This window comes from Equus asinus, chromosome 24 (assembly GCF_041296235.1).
Source record: "Equus asinus isolate D_3611 breed Donkey chromosome 24, EquAss-T2T_v2, whole genome shotgun sequence".
NCBI lineage: Eukaryota > Metazoa > Chordata > Mammalia > Perissodactyla > Equidae > Equus > Equus asinus.
The window spans coordinates 45,079,611-45,099,599 of NC_091813.1; the positions used below are offsets into that span (position 1 = coordinate 45,079,611).

The 19,989-nt window shown below is 44.9% G+C and overlaps 1 protein-coding gene across 6 annotated transcripts; it reads right to left on the reverse strand.

The window, feature by feature from the left end:
- Positions 1-1,421: 1,421 nt before the first annotated feature.
- Positions 1,422-18,760, reverse strand: ZBTB24 (zinc finger and BTB domain containing 24). Of its 6 annotated transcripts, XR_006519226.2 has the most exons (8): positions 18,553-18,686; positions 16,904-17,886; positions 14,277-14,444; positions 13,641-13,724; positions 12,925-13,008; positions 6,447-6,586; positions 4,870-4,951; positions 4,057-4,095 (listed from the first exon to the last, which is right to left on the reverse strand). XR_006519226.2 is itself a non-coding variant. In XM_044757300.2 (7 exons), the coding sequence occupies exons 2-7, from the start codon at positions 17,856-17,858 to the stop codon at positions 3,375-3,377; spliced, it is 2,094 nt and encodes a 697-aa protein (XP_044613235.1). In that variant the 5' UTR covers positions 17,859-17,886; positions 18,553-18,760; the 3' UTR covers positions 1,422-3,374. The 6 variants fall into 6 exon arrangements, 2 of the variants coding, with proteins under 2 accessions (XP_044613235.1, XP_014694511.1); XR_011497680.1 differs by lacking the exon at positions 6,447-6,586 and having other exon boundaries at positions 1,422-4,095; positions 12,925-13,088; XM_044757300.2 differs by lacking the exon at positions 6,447-6,586 and having other exon boundaries at positions 1,422-4,095; positions 18,553-18,760.
- Between the last annotated feature and the right edge of the window lie 1,229 nt (positions 18,761-19,989).

Below are 19,989 nucleotides of genomic sequence, written 5' to 3' on the forward strand. Positions count from 1 at the left end.
CTTTGAAGAGGTCACTAAGTTAAAATGGGGTCCTTAGAGTGGGCCCTGATCCAGTGTGACTGGTGTCCTTATAAGGAGACTGGGACACACAGCCACAGAAGGAAGACCATGTGAAGACCCGGGGAGAAAAAGACGGCCAGGAGGCCTCAGAAGAAACCAATACTGCGAACACCTTGATCTTAGACTCGGCCTCCAGAACAGTGACAAAATAACTTTCTGTTTTTTAAGCCACCCTGTAGAACTTGTTATGGCCACCCTGGCAAGCTAATAGGCCAGTCGCAGGGTGCTGTATAAATCCTACTTTTTGTGCACCATGACACGGAAGAAATTTGAGAAGCACTAGAATAAGAGAGAGGTCTAACGCACCTGGCTTCACTCCAGGCCTCTTGCAAAGACTCAAAATGTGGCAGATATTATTATCCCAACTTAGGAAAACCTAGATGGAAGCATCTACAAGGAGACTCTCGTCATGTTCCTCAGCATCATTTAACTGGTTGCTCACAACACTTACAACACTAGAACCAAGTGCAGAAAATACACAAGAGTAGAGGTAGAAAGATGAGTTTCAAGAAACGCAGGGGCAAGCCCGAGAGTAACTTGCTCAATAGCAAGAGCTCGTGCCTTCCCAAGGCTAGCCCTCTGCCGAGAGAAAACCAGAGCTTCATCTTCAAAAGTGACAAGGTCATTTCAGTAGCCCGAAAGCATAATATTTTACTATTTCCTAAGAGGTACAATTTGCATTTCTGCACTTGTTAAAACAATTTTAAAAACTGTACTAGAACAACATGAGTTGTGGAACCGAGCCAGCAAATTCTCAGAGACACAACAGAAACATTTTTAGGTACATGACATTTCCTTTGGGTACAGTCACTGAATTTGAAAATTCAGGATTTCATTTAAAGGGGCAGAGCGTGTATTTGGGACACAGAGGAAAGGCTAGATTTATAAAGCCATCATTTTCTTCTTTCCCTTTGACAGCTGGTCAAATAACCCAGAACTCTTCCAGAAGATATTTTTATGACCGACACCGGCTCTCAAACGAAAAACAGGCAGGCCTGTGCTGGACAATACAGGAGCCACTAGCCACATGTGGCTATCAAACGTGGCTAGTGTGACTGAGGAACTGGGTATAAATCAATTTTAATATAAATTTAAAAACTGATACTTGTTTCAGTTACTAAAAAAAAATTAAGTATGTCTGCAACTACTTGAATATGTGGATCTAGGTTTTCAAGTAGGAACTGTATGAACTCTAAATATAGATCAAGTATGTCCAATGAACATTAGCATCGAAATTGAGTGTGAAGTGTAAAACACACACCAGATTCTGAAGACTTACTGTGACAAAAAAGCATGTAAAATATCTTATTAGTACATTTTTATATTGACTATATGTTGAAATGATACTATTTGGCAAACGGATTAAATAAACTATTTTATTAAAATTAATTTCATCCTTTTTATGTTTTTAATGTGGCTACTAGAAAATTTAAAATCACATATGTGGCTCACATTATATTTCTCTTAGCGCAGAGGTAGCCTGTCACAAAGCTAGTTAAAACTTGACTTTACAGTCACGCGACCATATATCCTCAATAATTCTATCCAGAGTGAGTAGTTAAAAATTCATCTACTTTAATACTATGTATCTCCTGGAGAAAATGGGGGCCAGGAGACTTTGAAAAGCTAGTAAAATCTTTGCATTTTAAGAATACAGTTAAAATAAATAGTTTAAATGACTAAGTCAAGAAGCTGAAATAATTATTTAGGGCATAAATGTATTTGTAAAAATGATACCTTTGCTCTAGGCAGGCCAGATTTAACATTACTTTGGTTGATGCATATAAGATAAACCTTCTTGGAAATTCTGTGAATTATACACAAGAAAATATGGTTTGGCAAATATGTTGAAAACTGCTTTCATCTTCTCTCAAACCCTAAAGAATTTTCTATTACTTTAACCTCCAAAAAACTTACTTGATTCGGGTGGACATCAAAGATGTCTAAAACAAGAAAACTAGTAACTGATGTGAAGACTGTTAATTTTAGGGTAGATTACCCCTATTCTCCACTAGCATCATGTAAATTTACATAGACCGGTGCTCCCCTTCTTATCTCAAAAATCCTCAACCAGTTGACGTGAGAGAAAGCGGTCAAACTTTACAGTAAAATACGCTGAGCTGGAAAACCTAACCCAAACATAATTTAATCTTTTGATGATTATTCAAAATCATACAATGATTACAGACAGATGCTGGCTACTAAGTCTGTGAGGCTCAAAATTATTTTTAAGATTAGGAGAAGATATTTATTTTTAAAAATGATGTGTCCACTTTGTGGGATTTAACCTACTTTGCAATAAAAATAGATTATAAGTTCCCATCTCCAGAAAGTTATCAGACACAATACTCAGATCAACTTTTTCAGAAATCAATCAATTTCCAGAATTCAGCAGAGTATATTTAACAAAAATTACACTGAATAAAATTTTATATTCCAGAATATTCGAGAAAGCTTTAATTTCATCATGAAGATCAAATATTGCTGACAAAATTCAGAATTTATTTGGGATGAATACCTTGATCCAATTTCATACTTTAATTAAACTTTTTAATTAAATTTTCAATAACCTGCTTTTAAAAAATATGTACATCCATGTTTCTCGGAAAAATTGAGTTCAGAATTTTAAAAATAATCCTATACTTTTGGCTTTCTTGTTATATGAATTTTGAGTTAAAATAGACATTTAGTTTCTACGTCTTTGAATCTCCCTTAAACAGGACACGATGAGCCCATCATACTGCACAAATATTAACTGTTGAGAGACAGTCACTCTGTCTTAGGGGAATGGAAGTTATTAAAAGGACAGATTCCCTAAAGTTGTGATTTGTCACATTCAGCCCTGACTTGTCTTGTAATGGCAACTGTGTTGCCTTCGAGAGAGATAAGGAAGCAAAACCAACCATTCTACGCAATTCAATGTGTGACTTCCTTTGTTCTAAAACATAAAAAATATAACTGGAAAGGTCAGCAAGACCATAACCTATGGCTGTGAACATTTAATACTTACAGAAAAGTCTAAACCAATGCCCCCAAAGAAAAATTACACAAGTCTTTAAGAGATGCAGTAGGTGAAAACGAAAGCCGTTCATCAATATTGAAATGCTAAATCCAAATCAGTAAGATACAGAAGACATGATGCACAGTCTCGCTGCCTGGATGCAAAGCACAACTGTCAGCTGGCTATCAAAGCTCTGTAAGGATCTGTAAGAGAGCGTCTCAGACAGCCCGACTTCAAGCACACAATCCACATATGGCTGTTATGGCTGGCTTACGGAGAAGAGACTGACAGAGCAGTCAAACACCTTTTCAGGTCAGCTCTGCTCCTGGCTGAGCGGGGCGGGCTGGGCCACGTGGTGGGTGGGTGGGGGCGGAGCCGGCTCCTGTGTCAGCTGCAAGTGCTGAGCAGGATCTGAAGCGCTTGTTAAATGGAGCTCTCCTGTTTGTTCTGGATGGGCGTGAAGATGTTCCAAGGTTTCCTTGGAGAGTGTGATCACGTGCACTGGCTCGTTCTGTGAGGGTTCCATCTGGCTTTCAATCATATCGAGGCTCTGAATGTGTTCTGTTTGCTCCTGCTGAGCTGAAAGAATTAAATTCTGCAGCTGTTCTGGCTGTTGCGTGAGCAGGGTGAGATTAGCAGCCTGGTCTGCAGTCATGTTCTGGGAACTCTCTGTGGCCACGATGCTGATTCCTTGGCTAGGACCAGGCATGAAATTGATGTTATGTACAGAATCGGTTACAAGCAGCTGAATTTCCTGCTCTCCGGAGGTAGAGAGTTGATATGGCTGCAGCTGAAGAATATTCCTGACCTCTTCAGTGTTGTTATTGCCGGACACGCTGCTGGCATCTGACACCTGTTTCTCTTTGCTATGGATTTTCAAGTGAGCCTTCAAGTTGTCTAAGCGAGCAAACTGTAAGTTACACTCAGGGCAGGAGAAAGGTTTTTTGCCCGTGTGTAGAATGCAGTGTCTCCTCTTGGCACTGGAGTCAGAGAAGGATTTGCCACAAATGCCACAGGAGTATGGCTTTTCTCCTCTATAAAGAAATACACATTTTATATGAAAACCAGAAAGGTCCATTACTTCCTGCTTCCTTAGGGAGAAGCGGGCAACAATAGAGGAAAATTAACTAGACAGGGAGTCGTAAGTCTCGGGTTCTCTGAGTAACTTAAGGAACTGGAGCAAGTCACAACTTCCATGGGCTTCAGTTTCTAATTTTAAAAAACAAAAGGTGGGGGTGGTGTTTCAGGAAGGGTGGCAGATGGGGTTGGGCTGGATGTGATAAATTTTTATGATTCCATATTTCAGATAAGAAAGTAAATACTTATATATTACACATAGAGTTCTTTTTGGTTTTATTTCTCACAGCTAATTTTTATACTCTAATGGCCAAATAAGTATATATGATTCATTTCAATGTTAAAAATTGAGTAGCCTCTAATTATCGGTGATGCTGTTAGAAGAACTACTAAATCTAATCTGGAAGTGAGTTGTATGAATAAAAACATTTATTCAGAAACATTAAACTTAATATTTATTTTTGAAGATTTAAACTTTGGACGAGCCCTCAGCCCAAAATCAAAATACAAGAAATGGAGTCAATAATGCAAACTTTTGCTGGCCAGAATCAGTTTTCTTGATTTTGCCTAAGTGAGGAATTTCTTTACTGAAAAGATAAAATAATAAAATACACAGAAAATTCTACCAGAGTAATAACTTGGGGAAAAGAGCTAGACAGGCACATGTCACCCCACTGAGCGCCAGGGTCGAGTGAGGACTCCACATGACAGAAATATCTGCAAAACTTTACCGATGGATCCTGATGTGGGTCTGCAGAGAACTCTTTGCTGTGAAAGATTTGCCACAGATTTCACAAGTAAATGGCTTCTCACCTGAAAAAAGGAAAGCGTTTAGAAACATACCTTCAACATAAAACAAAGAGCAAAACTCAGCCCACAGTTTCACAATATAAAAAAGAAGAAAGGCAACGTCACTTGAATCCTCAGGAAGCATGAACGAAGGAAGCACTCACCAAGCCCTACTATGCACCTGAGCACCGTGTAGATACAGAGAAAGACTAAGGGATGGTTCTTTCCCTTAAAAACTTCAAAGCTGAAACAAGGAGGTAAGCGATTATCCGGAGGACAAAGGAACCCCACATTTACTGCTGGACCGTCCACCCTGAGGTAACTTACAAGCTCGTTCCTTACCGCTTGGTTAGGCGCCCTCTTGACTTTCATAAGGAGCCCTGTGCACCAAGTGACTTACGTATTATCCATGTTTATATCTACCTTCCAAAAGTAGCCTGAGTCCGACCACCTCTCACCACCTCCCCTGATACCGCTGGTCCAGGCCACGGCCGTCTCTGCGGCAGCCTCCCAACGGGTCTCCCTACTTCCGCTCCTGCTTCCCTGCCATCCACAGTCAATGCGGCAACCACAGCGATCCTTTGGGCAATCAGACCATTTCATGCTTCCGCTGCAAACACTCTTACTGGCTCCCCATCCCCACCCCGCAATAAAAACCAAAGCCCTGGGCCTACAAGGAATCCCAGATCTGTCCACCCAGCCCCATCCCTCACCCTAAACCTCACTAACCTCATCAGGCACTCTCCCCTTGCTCATGAGCACTCAGACTCCCGGGCACCCTGGAGAGGCAGTGACCACACCCCAGACAAGCCCTGCTCAGGGCCTTCATGCTCACCACCCCCGTCCCTGGCATGTCTCCCCCAGGGGTCTCTCTCCACACTGCCTCCAAGTCTCTGCTCAAATGTCACTTTACCACCGAGGCTTCATCAACACTGTCCCACCCCTAACACTTCTTAGTCTAGTTCCCCAACTTAGTTTTCCCACAATGCTATCACCACCTCATATACTGTATACATTATTTACTATCCCCCCCTTCTTATATAGGATAATTTGTGGACTTGTCCACTCCTAGCACGCCAGTGCCTAGATTCAGGCCTGCCACACTTCCAAAAATCCCTGTTGAATGAATGAATTTCACAGAGTGGAAACTAAGGCCCACCCAAGACGTCGTGACTGCCCCAGACACCACTATGAATTAATAAAGCTTCGACAAGCATTTATTCAGCATTAGTTTGTACACTGCACATGCCATGACAGACTGTCATGCCTTCCAGAAACAAAATTAAGTGATCCTACTGCAGGCAAGGGAACTATGAATTGAAAAAAGAGAAAGAAGCAAAATCCAGCTTAACCAGCTAACAGCAAGGGATAAGGGCAATTTGAAGGGGAGGATGGTGAGGCAGCTTCCCCTTCAGAGCATCTACTGGAGAATTCAGTCTAGACACTTCTCCAAGCTCCATCTAGGCAGAAGACACTTGTGACAACCCAGAGTCTGCATCTTTGCATCAATAACTCTTACCAGTCCAAAGGTTAAAACCAGGCCACTGCCATTATCTGTCCAAATCGGAGCTGGGGCCTACTCTGATCTCAGTCATTCTTCTTTCTCTCCAGATCCAGAGACTGAGGACCTGCTCTGTTTGCTCATCACTGTAAAGTTCTCTGTGGGAAACATATATAACAATGCTAACTTCATCATTCAATTCCATCTGGGTTTACGACATCTCAGAAAGTCTTTCTGTTGGCAGATGTTTTAAATAATGGGAATTCTTTCCTGGAACATCCTCCAGGACAGTAAGAAAAATTTTCCTAGCCAAGGTGAATCTGGGGAAAGTCTTCCTACTCCTCTGGATTCTGATCTGTTCTGGTAAGAGTTACACAGCTCGACTGCCTTCAGTTGAGTGACCCATAACTTCTTCAGTTTATTCAGTTCTAAAACGCTGCTGGACGGTCAACAACGTACAGAGCTAAGAAACAGAAAAGAAACAAAAAATATGCTCACTGCCTCAAAAAGAACGTAGGTCTATCAGAGAAGATAAGATACATGTGGTCATCAAGTAATGTGGGGCTGTATTGGACTAAACATTAAAATGAGAAGGATCAACAATATTGAGCGTGACGAGATGATGGATGTGGAGGAGGCAGGGTGTGGCTGGACTGGAGGGAGGCCTGGTTCAGGTACTAAGATAAATATGACTGCCAAAAAGCAGCTGTTGGAAATGAGCACACAGTGTGGACAAAGAGGGGCGAGGATTTACTCTGAGGAGTGGTGGAGCTCAAAGGTGAAGCCAGGCCACAAAGAGCCGTAAATTCCAGGCAGAGGACCTGTGGAACTTCTGGAGGTTTTTAGTAGAAGAACGTGATACAAGTACTAGGAAAAAACATGGGAATGATTGGTAGGGTGGGCTGTAGGCAGCAGGACCAAGCAGGAACTCCTTAAGAGTCTACACACAAAGGGCTGAAGTCAATACCTGGGAGGTACAGGAGGCAGATGGAGAGGCAGAAAAAAACGCGAGGTGACAGAGCCTGGGTGGCAGCGGGGCCAGAAGTCTAATACAAGGATTACACAATGGCAGTTAAAGGAAAGGCAGAGACCTGAGTTTGACCCTATAGGTTCCACCCAGGGGGCAAAGATAGAAATATTTAAGTAACTCAAGGGTTTCCTTCCAGACCCCCTTCTCAGCAGCATACGCCACCAAGCTCACCCTTGCCCTGATGCCTTGTAAATCCCCCTCCTAGCTCCAGAGAGTACTGACTACTCTGTGCTTGTTGGCTATCACAGCTCATTTCCCACTGCCATCAGCTCAAACCCGGAATAACCTTCCTGGTTCATGGCGGCACCATCCAGCCCCTGCCCCAGCCAGGCCCAACGGTCACCTGACATCCTCTGTTCACTCTGCGTTCACATTCAATTGGCAATGCAGGTCTATATATTTTAATTCCTAAAACAACTCCTTTGTTTTTCTTTAAACATCACCCATGCTCACTGTAAAAGACTGAAATAATATTGAAAAGTACAAAGTATTTAAAAACCACTCTGAATCCCCCACTTGAGGTAGCTAGTTAACACTACGATGAACATCCTTAGAGACATCTCTCTGTGCATATACGCACGTGAGGATACAATTTTACACCGTGAGATCGTCCAGTGCATGCTGGTCTGTAATGTCAAATAAAGCCACACCACCATTTTAAAAGGGTGTGTTGTGTTCCACTGTGTATCTTGTCCAAAATTTACATAACTCAACCCTTACTAACAGACACTTAAGTAATTTTTTAAGCCTGTGATATTAAAACAATCCTGCTTACGATGAACATCCTTATGCAAATATCTTTTCACAAGTGGGCAATTTACATTTTGATGCATGTTGTACAACTTCTTTCCAGAAAGTTCCCAAATTATATTCCCACCAACAGAACATAAAGATGCCCATTTCCTCACATATTTGCCAATCTAACGGGCAAAAAAGCAGCACACATTTCTTTTTCTGTGATGATCAATGCAGTTAACATTGTTTTAAACATCTACTGGCCATTCCCACGTCTCCTGCTCAGTTTTCTACTGGGGTCCTCACCCTTTAATTTTGGGGATGTTAATACTTTGTCATGTCTGCAGCAGCTGTTTTTTCCTGGACTAAAAATCTCTTAAATACATCTCTTTCTTCCACTCTCTTGATCTGAAGGTCTTCATCTTTCTTCCCCAAAGAGCCTGCTAACCGGCTTATCCCCAGGACCCTCCGTCTCTGACCATCCTCCTGGGGCTGCCTGAGTCCTTTTCAATACACAAATCAAAACATGCCTCCTCTCTGCCCAGAGATCTCCCCCGCACCTGCCTTCACCATGGTCTGCCCCGTGTTGGCAACCTCACCCCAGCTGCTCACCCTGGAATGCCTCACTCGGCCCTCGGATGCCGGCCTCTTACATCCTCAAGGCCCACACACCCTGTTCCAGTCTGGGAATGCCTCTTCCCACTTCCTTTGTCCATCCAGCACTTACTGTGGCTTCAAGATCCGGGTCTTTCCTCTGGGATGCTCTCCCAGATCTTCCCAGGGAAAGCCAATCATTTCCACCACTGTGTTCACACCTCTCCTGGGGCTTGTAGTGCACTGTCCTGAAATTCTCACTAGATTGCACACGGACTCTGTAAGGGTATGTTATGGTGAGGGGCCCCAGATCACACAAAGATGGGGATGAGCAACATTACGGGATGGTCTGGAAACATACGCCTGAGGAGATTTAGGAAGCTTCAAATCCAGTCCAACAAAAAGAGGCTGTGAATGAAAGCTGTGACTTCATTAACTCTACTATGTGTTACTAGGCAGGGCATCTGCACGTGAGCGGGAGCCCATGGGGTAGAACCAGTGTTTATCTAACACCACGCAACGGTCAGGCACACTGAGCGCTGGGTCTGTATTGTGGGGTCAGAGGTCACTCACCAGGCTTCTCCACAGCCTGGGCTAATTCCCTGAACTTGCCCCAGCTCAGCAAGCAACCTCTGATCATTAACTTGGTTTTCAGGCACAGTGATGCAAGGAAGGCGGTACTACAGGCATAAGAAAGGTTAGGTCCCTTTGTTAAGTTAACGCATTCGCTGGCTTATCAGTCCTGTGATTGGCTGGCTTGGCTCAGTCCCTGCCAGCCTGCCAGCACCAGGTACAGGGACGAGATCTGAGCACCACAGCCTGCGCTGCAGCAACGTCACTGGCACTGCCTGTCTGCCTGCCTCCATTTCAAACTGCATCCATCTCCCCCACTGAAGACGCACTCTTAGGGAAGAGGACATCTCTGAGGCATCTTTGATTTCCTGTGCTTGGCAGAGGACACCTAACCCGGAGAGAGTTTACATTAAAGAGCTGAGAGGTGACAGTCTTGGTTTTCCAACTGAGTGTGGCCCCCTGCTCTTGCGACCAGTGCTTCCTGCCCTGGCCCTCTCAGCACGACCTGTGCTAAGTTCTGTTGACACCACTGTTTGCGGAGGTGAGTGCCAACTGCCAGGCAGCCTCTTCCCAAACCTTCCACTCTGCCCAGGGAGCAGGGAGGTGGCACGCCAACTCTTTTCAGCACCAACATGGTGCATACTCTCTGTGCCAGGGACACGTGGGTCATAGTCCCTGCCCTCAAAGAGCCCAATTTTGATGGTTTTGATTTTTCTTATTTCTAAGTCACACAAACCACCTGACAAGAGCCCTTCTTGTCTTCTTTTTTTCCATCACATATCTTCCACTTCCCTCTTCTGCTTCTCCTCAAAGTAGATAGGGTGGAGAAGTTTGCTGGGGTTATGGAGAGAGGACTTCTGTTCCTTTTCACCCCCACTTCAAGGCCTGCTCCTCCTCATAAAGACCAGAAGCCTAATGTACATCTTATATACTCAGAAGACAAAACCAAGATGAAATGTGTCCTCTCTGGCTATTCAACATAACCAAGTCGGGGCTGGCCCAGCGGCACAGCAGTTAAGTTCACACATTCCGCTTCTCGGCAGCCTGGGGTTTGCTGGTTCGGATCCCGGGTGTGGACATGGCACCACTTGGCACACCATGCTGTGGTAGGAGTCCCACATATAAGGTAGAGGAGGATGGGCATGGATGTTAGCTCAGGGCCAGTCTTCCTCAGTGAAAAGAGGAGGATTGGCAGCAGTTAGCTCAGGGCTAATCTTCCTCAGGGGAAAAAAAGCAACAAAACCCCATAACCAAGGCACCTCAGCTCTCCTCCATCCCTCCTCTCTCCCCTGGTATTCTCAGCACAGCTTCACATGCTACTTACAAGCCCATGTGTAAGCATGTAAACTTATACCTCTGCTTGCATGTTGCCTCTGAACTCCAGACTCAAACATCCAGCTGCCTCCTCCACATCTGCACTTGGATGTCAAATAGACATCTCAGACTGCTGTGTCCAAAATCTAACTCTTGATTGGCTCCTCCCTCGCCTTTCCCAGTTTTCCATCCGTCCAGCTGCATTTGCCTCCCCTTTCTCTCAGGCCCGACATCCACTCATGAGCAAATCACACTGACCATTCCTTCAGAACACATCCAGAAGTGGACCACTCGTCACCACTTCCACTGCCACCACACTGTGCCAAGCCCCTGATTACGGCCACAGCCTCCTAATGGGTCTCTTCACCCTCCTAATGGGTGCCCCCAGCCCACCTCTCCCCACCCCACATGGTAGCTGGGGTGATCCTGTTAAATTCTAAGTCACATCGCATCACTCCTCTCATTAAAGTCATCTCTCTCAGAATAAAATCCAGTCTTTACTGTGGACTCCAAAGTTCTTAAGCCTCAGTGAACACTAGCACTCCCTGGGGAACTGTCAGAGATGTCAATTCTGAGCCCCTAACCCAGGTCAGTTCAATCAGGATCTCTGGGCCTGGGACCAGGCCTTTTCTTTTCTAAAGCTGCTCAGGTGACAGAAGCATGCAGCTAGGCTGAGAGCCCCTGCAGTGCATGGACTCCAGCTGCCTCTGGTGTCCACCTACCCAGCTGCTTCCTATTCCCACCGCCCTGGCTCTGCCGGGGCCACTCCTGCCTCCTGGCATTTCTCCAGCATCTCAGAAATTCGCCTGCCCCAGGGCTCTGCACCTGCTGTGCCCTCTGCCTAGGAAGGTCTTCGCCTGGATAACCACAATGGCTTGCTCACTCCCCACAGCATTCTGATCTGCACCTAAGATGTCACCTCATCAGTGAGGCCTTCCCAGACAAGTCCCCACGGAAAAGGGCAGCTCCCCTTCCTGCACCCTGTCCCCTTACCCTGCATTTAGTTCTTCATAACACTGACCTCCACCTAACATGTCACACAGTCATTTGTTCTTCGCCTCCCCTGTTCAAATGTCAGCCCCTTAAGAGCAGGGGCTCTGTCCATCTCATTCCCCGCTGTATCCCCAGGACCAAGAAGAGTGCCCGGTACCCAGTCACTGTTCCATAAATATGCGTTAAATGGATGATTTAAATTTCACAGAACCTATAATGATAATGTCTGTAGAAAGACTATATCGAGATCCATTTTCATAAAACTCATCCCCTACGAGACATCTACTTTATAAAAGTAAATGACTTTAAGAAGAAAAACTTGTTTTTAAAAAAATGCCCAAAGCAACATGAACGAATCTGATATAGAACTTGAATAGACAATTTAACAGGATCGTTAAATAACCAAGCTACAAAAGAAAGTTTTTCTTAGAAAATATAACAGGCTTATTTTTAAGAAATATTCTTTACCAACAGGTCTAAAAGGCTCATAGTTTCACTCTTCTGATCTTAAATGAAAGAACTTGACCTTTCTTAACTGATCTTGCCTCCTCTTCATCCCTGAGGCTGATTTTTCTGGAGGTGGCCATGCTTAAGCTTTAAGTACTAGTTTTAGGGGAGAAAGTGGAAAAACCCTCAGTGCCTATCCTACCTTTGTGTCTGCTTCATTTCTGTGTCTCTTTCAAAACTTGCTAAAAAAGTTTCCTGATAATCTTCAATGTTGAAGTAAATTAAGAGTGAAACACAGAACCAGACTCAGACTGCACCCTTTTGTGGTTTTAAATGAATTTCACACATGAATAGTGCTCAGTAAGTGATCTCTGTTTTACTAACCTACAGAGATGTGATTTCCCCACAGAATGCTGTGGACCGCATTTTGCCTTGGGCCTTTAAATGATCTACTTATAAAATTTCCACTCGCCAGACAGAGAAAGACGAACTCTGTATGACTCCACTCACAGGTGGAAGTTAAACATATAGACAAAGAGAACTGATTGGTGGTTACCAGGGGAAAGGGAGGTTGGGGGGAGGGCACAAAGGGTGAAGTGGTGTACCCACAACACGACTAACAATAATGTACGACTGAAATTTCCCACGGTTGTAAACTATCATAATCTTAAGGAAAAAAAAAAAGTAATAACGTGAAAAAAAAAAATTTCCACTTGCTTTACAGAACCACAGTGGACCTGGAGTACTTCCTTCCTCACTCTCCTGAAAACATAGAGTGTACTGGAAAGAAAGGGAGAGATGGAGTTTTACCTGTGTGTGTTCGTAGATGTTTCTTTAGCTGCGACACATCCATGAATTTGCGATGGCAGTGGTTGCATTCCGGTAATGAGTGGCCTTGTCGCAACAATAAAAAAAGTGTCAGTGCATATATGCTGTCCCTGCATTTCTTCAGTGATCTGTGTTAAAGCACTTCCCTGAAAAATAATTACTTTAAATATGGTACTTTAATAAAACAACAATTTTTTTTATTAATCTGGCAAGTTAGTATTTTCCTACGCATCTCAAGTCACTGCTTCCCCAAGAGAGCTGGGACCTTTCCAATCTCCCTAAATATAATGTCCCTACCCCCAATTCATCTCTTATCAGTTGGCAGGAAAGAACAAAGGATAAGGGGTAGAGCCAAGCGGGAGAAAGCCTGCACTGACAGCTATGGGGTGGTGACGTCTCTGTCCAGGCAGCACGAACAACCAACCAATCGAGTGGTGCCCTTTCAGTCAAGCGGCACTTCTGAAAGATACCAATTCTGCAGGGTTTTTGGGTGTGGCACCAAAACTGTAGCATAAAAATTAAATATAAACCACATGGTAGTAGAGACTCACACAAGGACATCTAATTTAGATTGTTTTTTAAGACTCTTTTGCCTAAATACTCATTTATCTTCTACAATATGGAACTAATATTGCAGAAGTAATTTGCATTTTGTTTCTGCCCAACACACCAATCCAAATTTTCTCACTTTATTATACCTGTATGCACTCGGTAATGGCTCTTTAGTTGTCTTTTCTGGCTGAAATATTTTCCACACTGATCACAGGTAAAAGACTTCTGTCCTGCCAAATAAAAAACAAAACACTAGAATGTGCAAAAAACTATAAAGAACTAGAATGCTCACCAATAAGGTAAATACCACAGTGGGCCCAGGTCTCTATTTTTCTACAAATGAAACCAATGAATTGTCTACAAACTCAAATGCCTTCAGAGTCTACTACAGAAACATAAATGTGCAAAAGTACATAAGGCAATAGGGAGTGGTGGGGTCTGGGGTAAAACTGGAGAATTCAGGTTTTCCACAAAGGCAATAATCCAAATAAAATAATTCTAAAATAATCAAAAAAACTAATCCAAAGTAAAATAATTCTAAACTTTGGTGGTTAAACCATGTCTGCACACTGAACATCCAGCAGCCAGTTGATAAGCCCTAGTTTAAGGCTCAAGCTATGCAGAACTCTAAACTCTACTCCAACAGATGCATAATTCTGTCTTTCAATGACATCATGTGGGAAATGATACCAGGCTGGGAAAATACCATTTAGCTCATGGGAATGCCCACCCTGGGAATGGGAGCCTGGCAGCAGCTGGCCCTCTGGTACAAGTGCGGCTACCTGAGTGCAGGCTCATGTGCTCCAGCAGCGAGTGCTTGGTGGTGAGGGCCTTGCCGCACACGGTGCAGGTGTACGGCCTCTCGCCTGTGTGCATCCGGCTGTGGACCTGCAGGGAGTGCTTCTGCGCAAAGCCTTTTCCACATTCGTTACACTTGAAAGGTCGCTCCCCTGGAAGAAAAGCCCCAGAAGCATGGTGTAAGCAAGAATCTCCACATCTTTCTGTTCCCTCCAAAATTAAAATGACAAGAAAGGGATTTCTCTTAAAAGGCACATGTCCAAAAGGCCAAGGAACAGGAGCAACAAGAGCAGCAATACAATTGTGGAAGCTGGAATAGAGGAATCTGATGCCAGCAGAGCGGAGCGCTGAGACGCAACCTAATTTTTAAGACAGAGCTTCCGTAAGGCTCAGGAATTGGGGGCAACTGTTTTCTCTGAAAATGGGAGTAAGGAGCATAAATGACAGTCTGTTCCAAAGGAAGGGAGACACCCCCACCAGATCCAGTCTCCTACTCCACGCCACCAGGACACTGACCCTCTCCCAACGGAGGATGGAGACTGTTCTCTGTAGAGCGTAAAATCAAGGGTCTCTGGCCTAGGGGTCTCCAATGAGAGGACTCCAGGCACAGTGGAGTGGGACTACTATGGGTCAAGGTTGATGTCTGGGATGATGAAACTCTTCACCTCCCGCCCACCCGCCCTTGCCTTCTTCCCTCTCCTGCTCTAGACACTGGCAGCCAGGCCTGTGGCCTCCTGGTGGGAGAGTGGAGTGTCTTCACCTGGGATGTGAAGGGCCGAGACAAGAGAGCTGAAGTTAGATGCCAGGCATCAGCAAAGAAGTGGGGGCCAGCCACACCAGCCCCAGCGAGGCTGCTGTCTACAGGCCCTCTCCACACCTGCAGAGTTGCCAGTAGCTTTTAGTAAACCATGCTTACATATGACTATAACTTTTTAAAAAAAAATCACCATTCAAGGAAGGCCTTTAGTAGCTGAAACAGATACCAAAGCAAACAAGAAAAAAAGCAACCTGCAGATAACAGAAACTGCCCCAGGTGAAGAAAATATTAAAACCTAACAAATAAGCAAATATTATCATTAACATGCTCACAGAGGTGAGCTATGACATTGCGATTCTAATAAAATACGGATTCTAACAAAATTAAATTTAGAGAAAAAAGATCTCCTAGAAGTAAAAAAAAATAAGAGTAGAAATAGAAAAACTATAAGGGCTGAAATAAAAAGTAGAAATCTCCCAGAAAGTAGAGTAACAAGTGATGGAAAACAAGAGAGAAAAGCTAAGGAAGTTAAGGGATGGATCCAGGAGGCTCTTGGACAAATAGCAGGAGTTCCACAAAGAGAGCACAGAGGAAACAGAGGGCAGAAATCATCTATGAAAAAATCTGAGAAAACCTTCTGGAACTGAAAGATATGGCTTTCAGACCATATGGATCTACTGGTATCCACCCAAATGGAAGAGAACAGACCCACACTAAAGTGACGCATTGACAAATTTCAGAATCCTGGGGGCGAAAGGGAAGATCCTACATGCTGCTTTCCTTAACTAGTCTTACACAACTATTTAACTCTAAACCATGCTTTATTACAATTCAACAAAAAATCCTCAACTGTCCACTTTGTTCCAAGGACCAGAATTCGGGGCTTCCAATATAGCTGTTAAAAACCTTAAGGCTTCAGACAATGAAATCAGAAGCTCTGGGCTTCAGGCCCAGGCATGGGCCATTTCAGAAGTTCCTTAGGCGGTTCTAATGTGCAGTCACGTTGAGAACCACAGTGCTAGATGCTGCTGAGTCAGATGACAGCAAGCTGCTAGATGACAGAAGCCTTAAGCACCAGTCCCTATACTTAAGCTTACCATTAAGTAGAGGGGTATTTACATGGTAACTACAATGTATCCCAAAGCAAATTGAGTTAAGTGCATATGAAAGGGCTCAAAGGAGGAAGGGATTTATGGCGAGGGCTGCAGTGTTCCATAAGGTGGCCATTTAAATTAACTACAATAAAATTAAAAATCCACTTCCTCAGTCACACTCATCACATGTCAGGTGTTCAAAATCCACATGTGGCTACTGGCCACCATATTGGACAGTGCAGATAAAGACTATTTCCATCAGTACAGAAGGGTCTCCTGGCCAGCGCTGGGTTAGAGGGACCAGAAGGAGAAGACATTTACAGGTAGATGGCTGAGTGAGAAAGCCGTCCAGACAGATCTGGACGAAAGCAAAGCTATGGTCAACATGAGGAATGTTCAGGAGTCCGAAAGCAGAATAAATTTGGCTAGAGCTGGATACCTGGGCATTAAAGCCTTGAACCAACAACTCCAAATAAAAAGACATGCTCTGCAATCAGGCTACCTGGCCTCAAATCCCAGCTCTGTCACTAAATGGATGATGACAGGGGTAAGTCACTTAAGCTTTCTAGGACATGGTCTCTTTATCTATACAACGGGAAAAATATTACCTATCTTGCAGGATTGTTGTGAGAATTAAATGTAATAGCATGTATAAAGGCTTTACTACAATGCCCATCACACAGAAGTCGCACAATAAATAAAAGCTATTATCATTCCTATTCCAAATATATTCCAATAAACTACGAAAGTGTAAAATTACCCGTGTGGCTCCTCTGGTGGATTGCTAAAAAGTGATTGTACTTAAAGACTTTGCCACAGTCTTTACAACGGGCCTCAGGGCCGCCAGGGCGCCTTCTCCTTCCACAGACCCTCTTTGCAGATGCCTGGTCATCTTCATCCCCAACAAGCTTGTAATCTTTAAGTTTGACAGACTTCCGAATCCTTCGCTTGCTGTACCGACTCTGGCCGTCCTGCCCATCCTGGGTCTTGGGATCACAGTTCTCATCTTTTTCAGCGGGCATTTCCTCTCCTCTACCTGGTGCACAAGCAGGCTCAGATTCTTCCATTTCTTTTGGGGGAATCTGTTCATTCAGTATGCCATTGTCTCCCTCTTTAACCACAAAGTTTTGTCTATTCTGAACCGAATTGTTCACTCGCAGCTGTATTTCTTCCTCTGCAGCCACTTCTGATTTTCCCTCCTGCAAACTGTTGACTTTTCTTGGTCTTCCCCGTTTCCGCTTCGGGGGGTCATTTTTCTTATTAGAAATAACAACTACTGGAGCACTAGCCGTGTTCAGAGTCGGTGGCTTTGGGGAGCTGTGATTATTTTGAAAGTCTGCGTATGCTTTTACCAGGTCATAGACTTTCAAGAACTGAGCAGTAGCCAGGATTTGTTCTGTACTTTTCTCACTGGCCTGGAGGCAACCCGTGTAGATAAATTCCAGCAGGATGCCAAACGTGTCGGCAACCATGCCTTCCAGCATGTAAATGGACTGGCCGATCTCCCCCTCTTCGGCAAACATCATTGAGAAGTATTCACTACTGGCAGCGAGTAAGGCCTTGTGGGCCCGGAAATGCACATTCTCCACGATTAAAGTAATGTCACAGAGAAAGCCTTTCTTCCTCTGATCCTCGAAACTGGCCAGGACCGTGTCACTGTGTGTGTCCGAGTGTACAACGAGCTGCGCAGAAGGCTCTGATGATGTTTCTGCCATTTTCTTTAGAAGCCAAGAAGGATTAAGCCTGAAATAGAAAACAATGTCTAAAAAGGTGGAAGCATCGTCTAACAATGTTAATCCCAGCCTGAAGGAAGCTGCTATTCACTTAACATTGTCAAGTGAATTTTACCATGTACCTCTTTTAAAAATCTCTTTAAAAATTTAGCTTTGGGTTCTCAGTTCTGTTGTACCATTACCTAACTGGGTGAATTTCCAACATCCACATTACCTCTCCGGGTCTGTTTTACTGTTCTGTAAAAAGAAGGAATTGGGATCAACTATTTCTAAAGTCCTTCCCAGCACTAACTTTCCATAATTGCATAAGTATCAGAATGAGAACTACCGCGTCTCGCATTCACACATTATTACCCATTCTGTCTGTGAAAACAAATATGAAAAGGGCGAAGAAAACGTCCATGTGCGAAGTGAATTTGGGGGCAACTGCGATTCAACAACGTCAGGCGCAGAGGGCCTCGCTCTGGAAGGGCGGCGCGGACGGCCCGGGCTGGCGGACGGCCCGGGCTGGCGGGCGGGCTGGCGGGCGGGGCCCCGAGTCCGCCGCGCCGGGAGCGGGGCGCGAGGGAGGCCCCCACCTCCAGGCCCGGGCCGCACCGGGGAGCGGACGGCTGGAGAGGGGTCGACACGGCCGCGGATCCCGCCCCCACGGACGGTAGGCCCGGGGCGGACCTACCTCTCGGGGCTGCCGGCTGGGTCCGGATCGCGGCCGGCCCACGCGACGGCCTGGCGGGCGCACCCGCGCCAGGCACCCTCCCCGGGCCCCCGCTCCGCCAGGTCCGCCGTTGGCGCTCCCGCGCCGCGCCAGCTTCTGGCCCTGCGCCGCCACCGCCGCCGCCGTCGCACCCAACCCGGAAGCGCCGGCGCCGGGAGCCGCCTGCGCGCGGACGCCGGACCACGTGGCCCGCGGAGGCGCCCCCGGCGGGGCGGGGCCTGAGGTCCCAGGCGGCGCCGCCCCGAGAGCCCAAGCGAGTCTAGTGTTTGCAGTGAACTGGGGACGATGGGTTGGAACAGCGTCTTCACTTGCAAGTGCGGAAGTTTTATATCTTGTTAGACCATTAACTTCTCACCGACACCTTAATCGGTTTTGTCTTTTCCCGGTCGCCGAAGCTGGGATTAAGGTCTCAAATATGTGACGGATGAATGAAATAACTTTACGTCCATCATCATCATCATCATCATCATGTAATGATAATATAATATTAATTATAATTATTATTTGCCTCCTAAATATTTTTCACACCTGCTTTCCCCTTTTCCTCCCCACTTCCAATGGCTTAGTCCAAGGCGGTGAAGAGAGTGACAGATCTGGGTACTGAGTGATCTTGGGCAAGTTATTTATCCTCTCAACCTTGCTTACCTTACCTGTAAAATGGAGATACTAACACTAGTGCCCACTGGGTTGGGTTGCTGGGGGGGGTAAACAAGATTAAGTATGCAATGGGCTTAGTAAGTGCCTGGTTTAATTTATGTCTACTACCATTAAATTTTAATCATTCTTTTTAGTATCATTGTTATCATTATTATTATTCATACTTTAGTCATTTTTCCTCTAGAGACCATTAAGGGTTCCTCACTAGTCGTAGTTGCAGTGTTGTTCCCTCCCACACACAGGAGTAGGACAGATCGCTCCAAGTACAAATACATCCACAGACTGGCGTCACTCCCTTGCTGAGAATCTTTTGTGGCTCCCATGTCCTCTCCTGATAAAGCCCAAGGTTCTTGATAGGTCTACAAACCCCACCCAAATCTAGTCTCCTCCTCCTTCTCTCTCCGACTATTTCAGCATCTTCTCTCCATTTATGCCTCACCAATACCTAATCGCTTATAATTTATCCCCCTCATCACAAACTTCCAGATCCCCAGCATGCCGTCAATAGCCATCAAGATTGTGAAACTGGAGGTGGAAATACCTGTCTGGCTTTTTTAAAAATTTTACTAGTTTTTATTAAAATTAGCTCCTTCTCTGAGGTTTCCCCTTTGTCCTGAATTGCCTCTAAACCCCAGGATTTGTGGAGATCCAAGTGGGATGGGGGGCTCTGCCTGATTTTTACACACCAGCAGGAAGAGAAGTCAGTCCAAGGAGTTGACAGCCCCATTGTTTCTCACTGCC

Coding starts and splice junctions, on each gene's coding strand:
- ZBTB24 (XM_044757300.2), bottom strand. CDS start 17,858: ATGGCAGAAACATCATCAGAGCCTTCTGCGCAGCTCGTTGTACACTCG. Junction 13,009..13,640: donor CCATTACCGAGTGCATACAG/GTATAATAAAGT, acceptor TGTTGCGACAAG/GCCACTCATTACCGGAATGC. Junction 4,952..12,924: donor ACATCTACGAACACACACAG/GTAAAACTCCAT, acceptor TCCTTTTTTCAG/GTGAGAAGCCATTTACTTGT.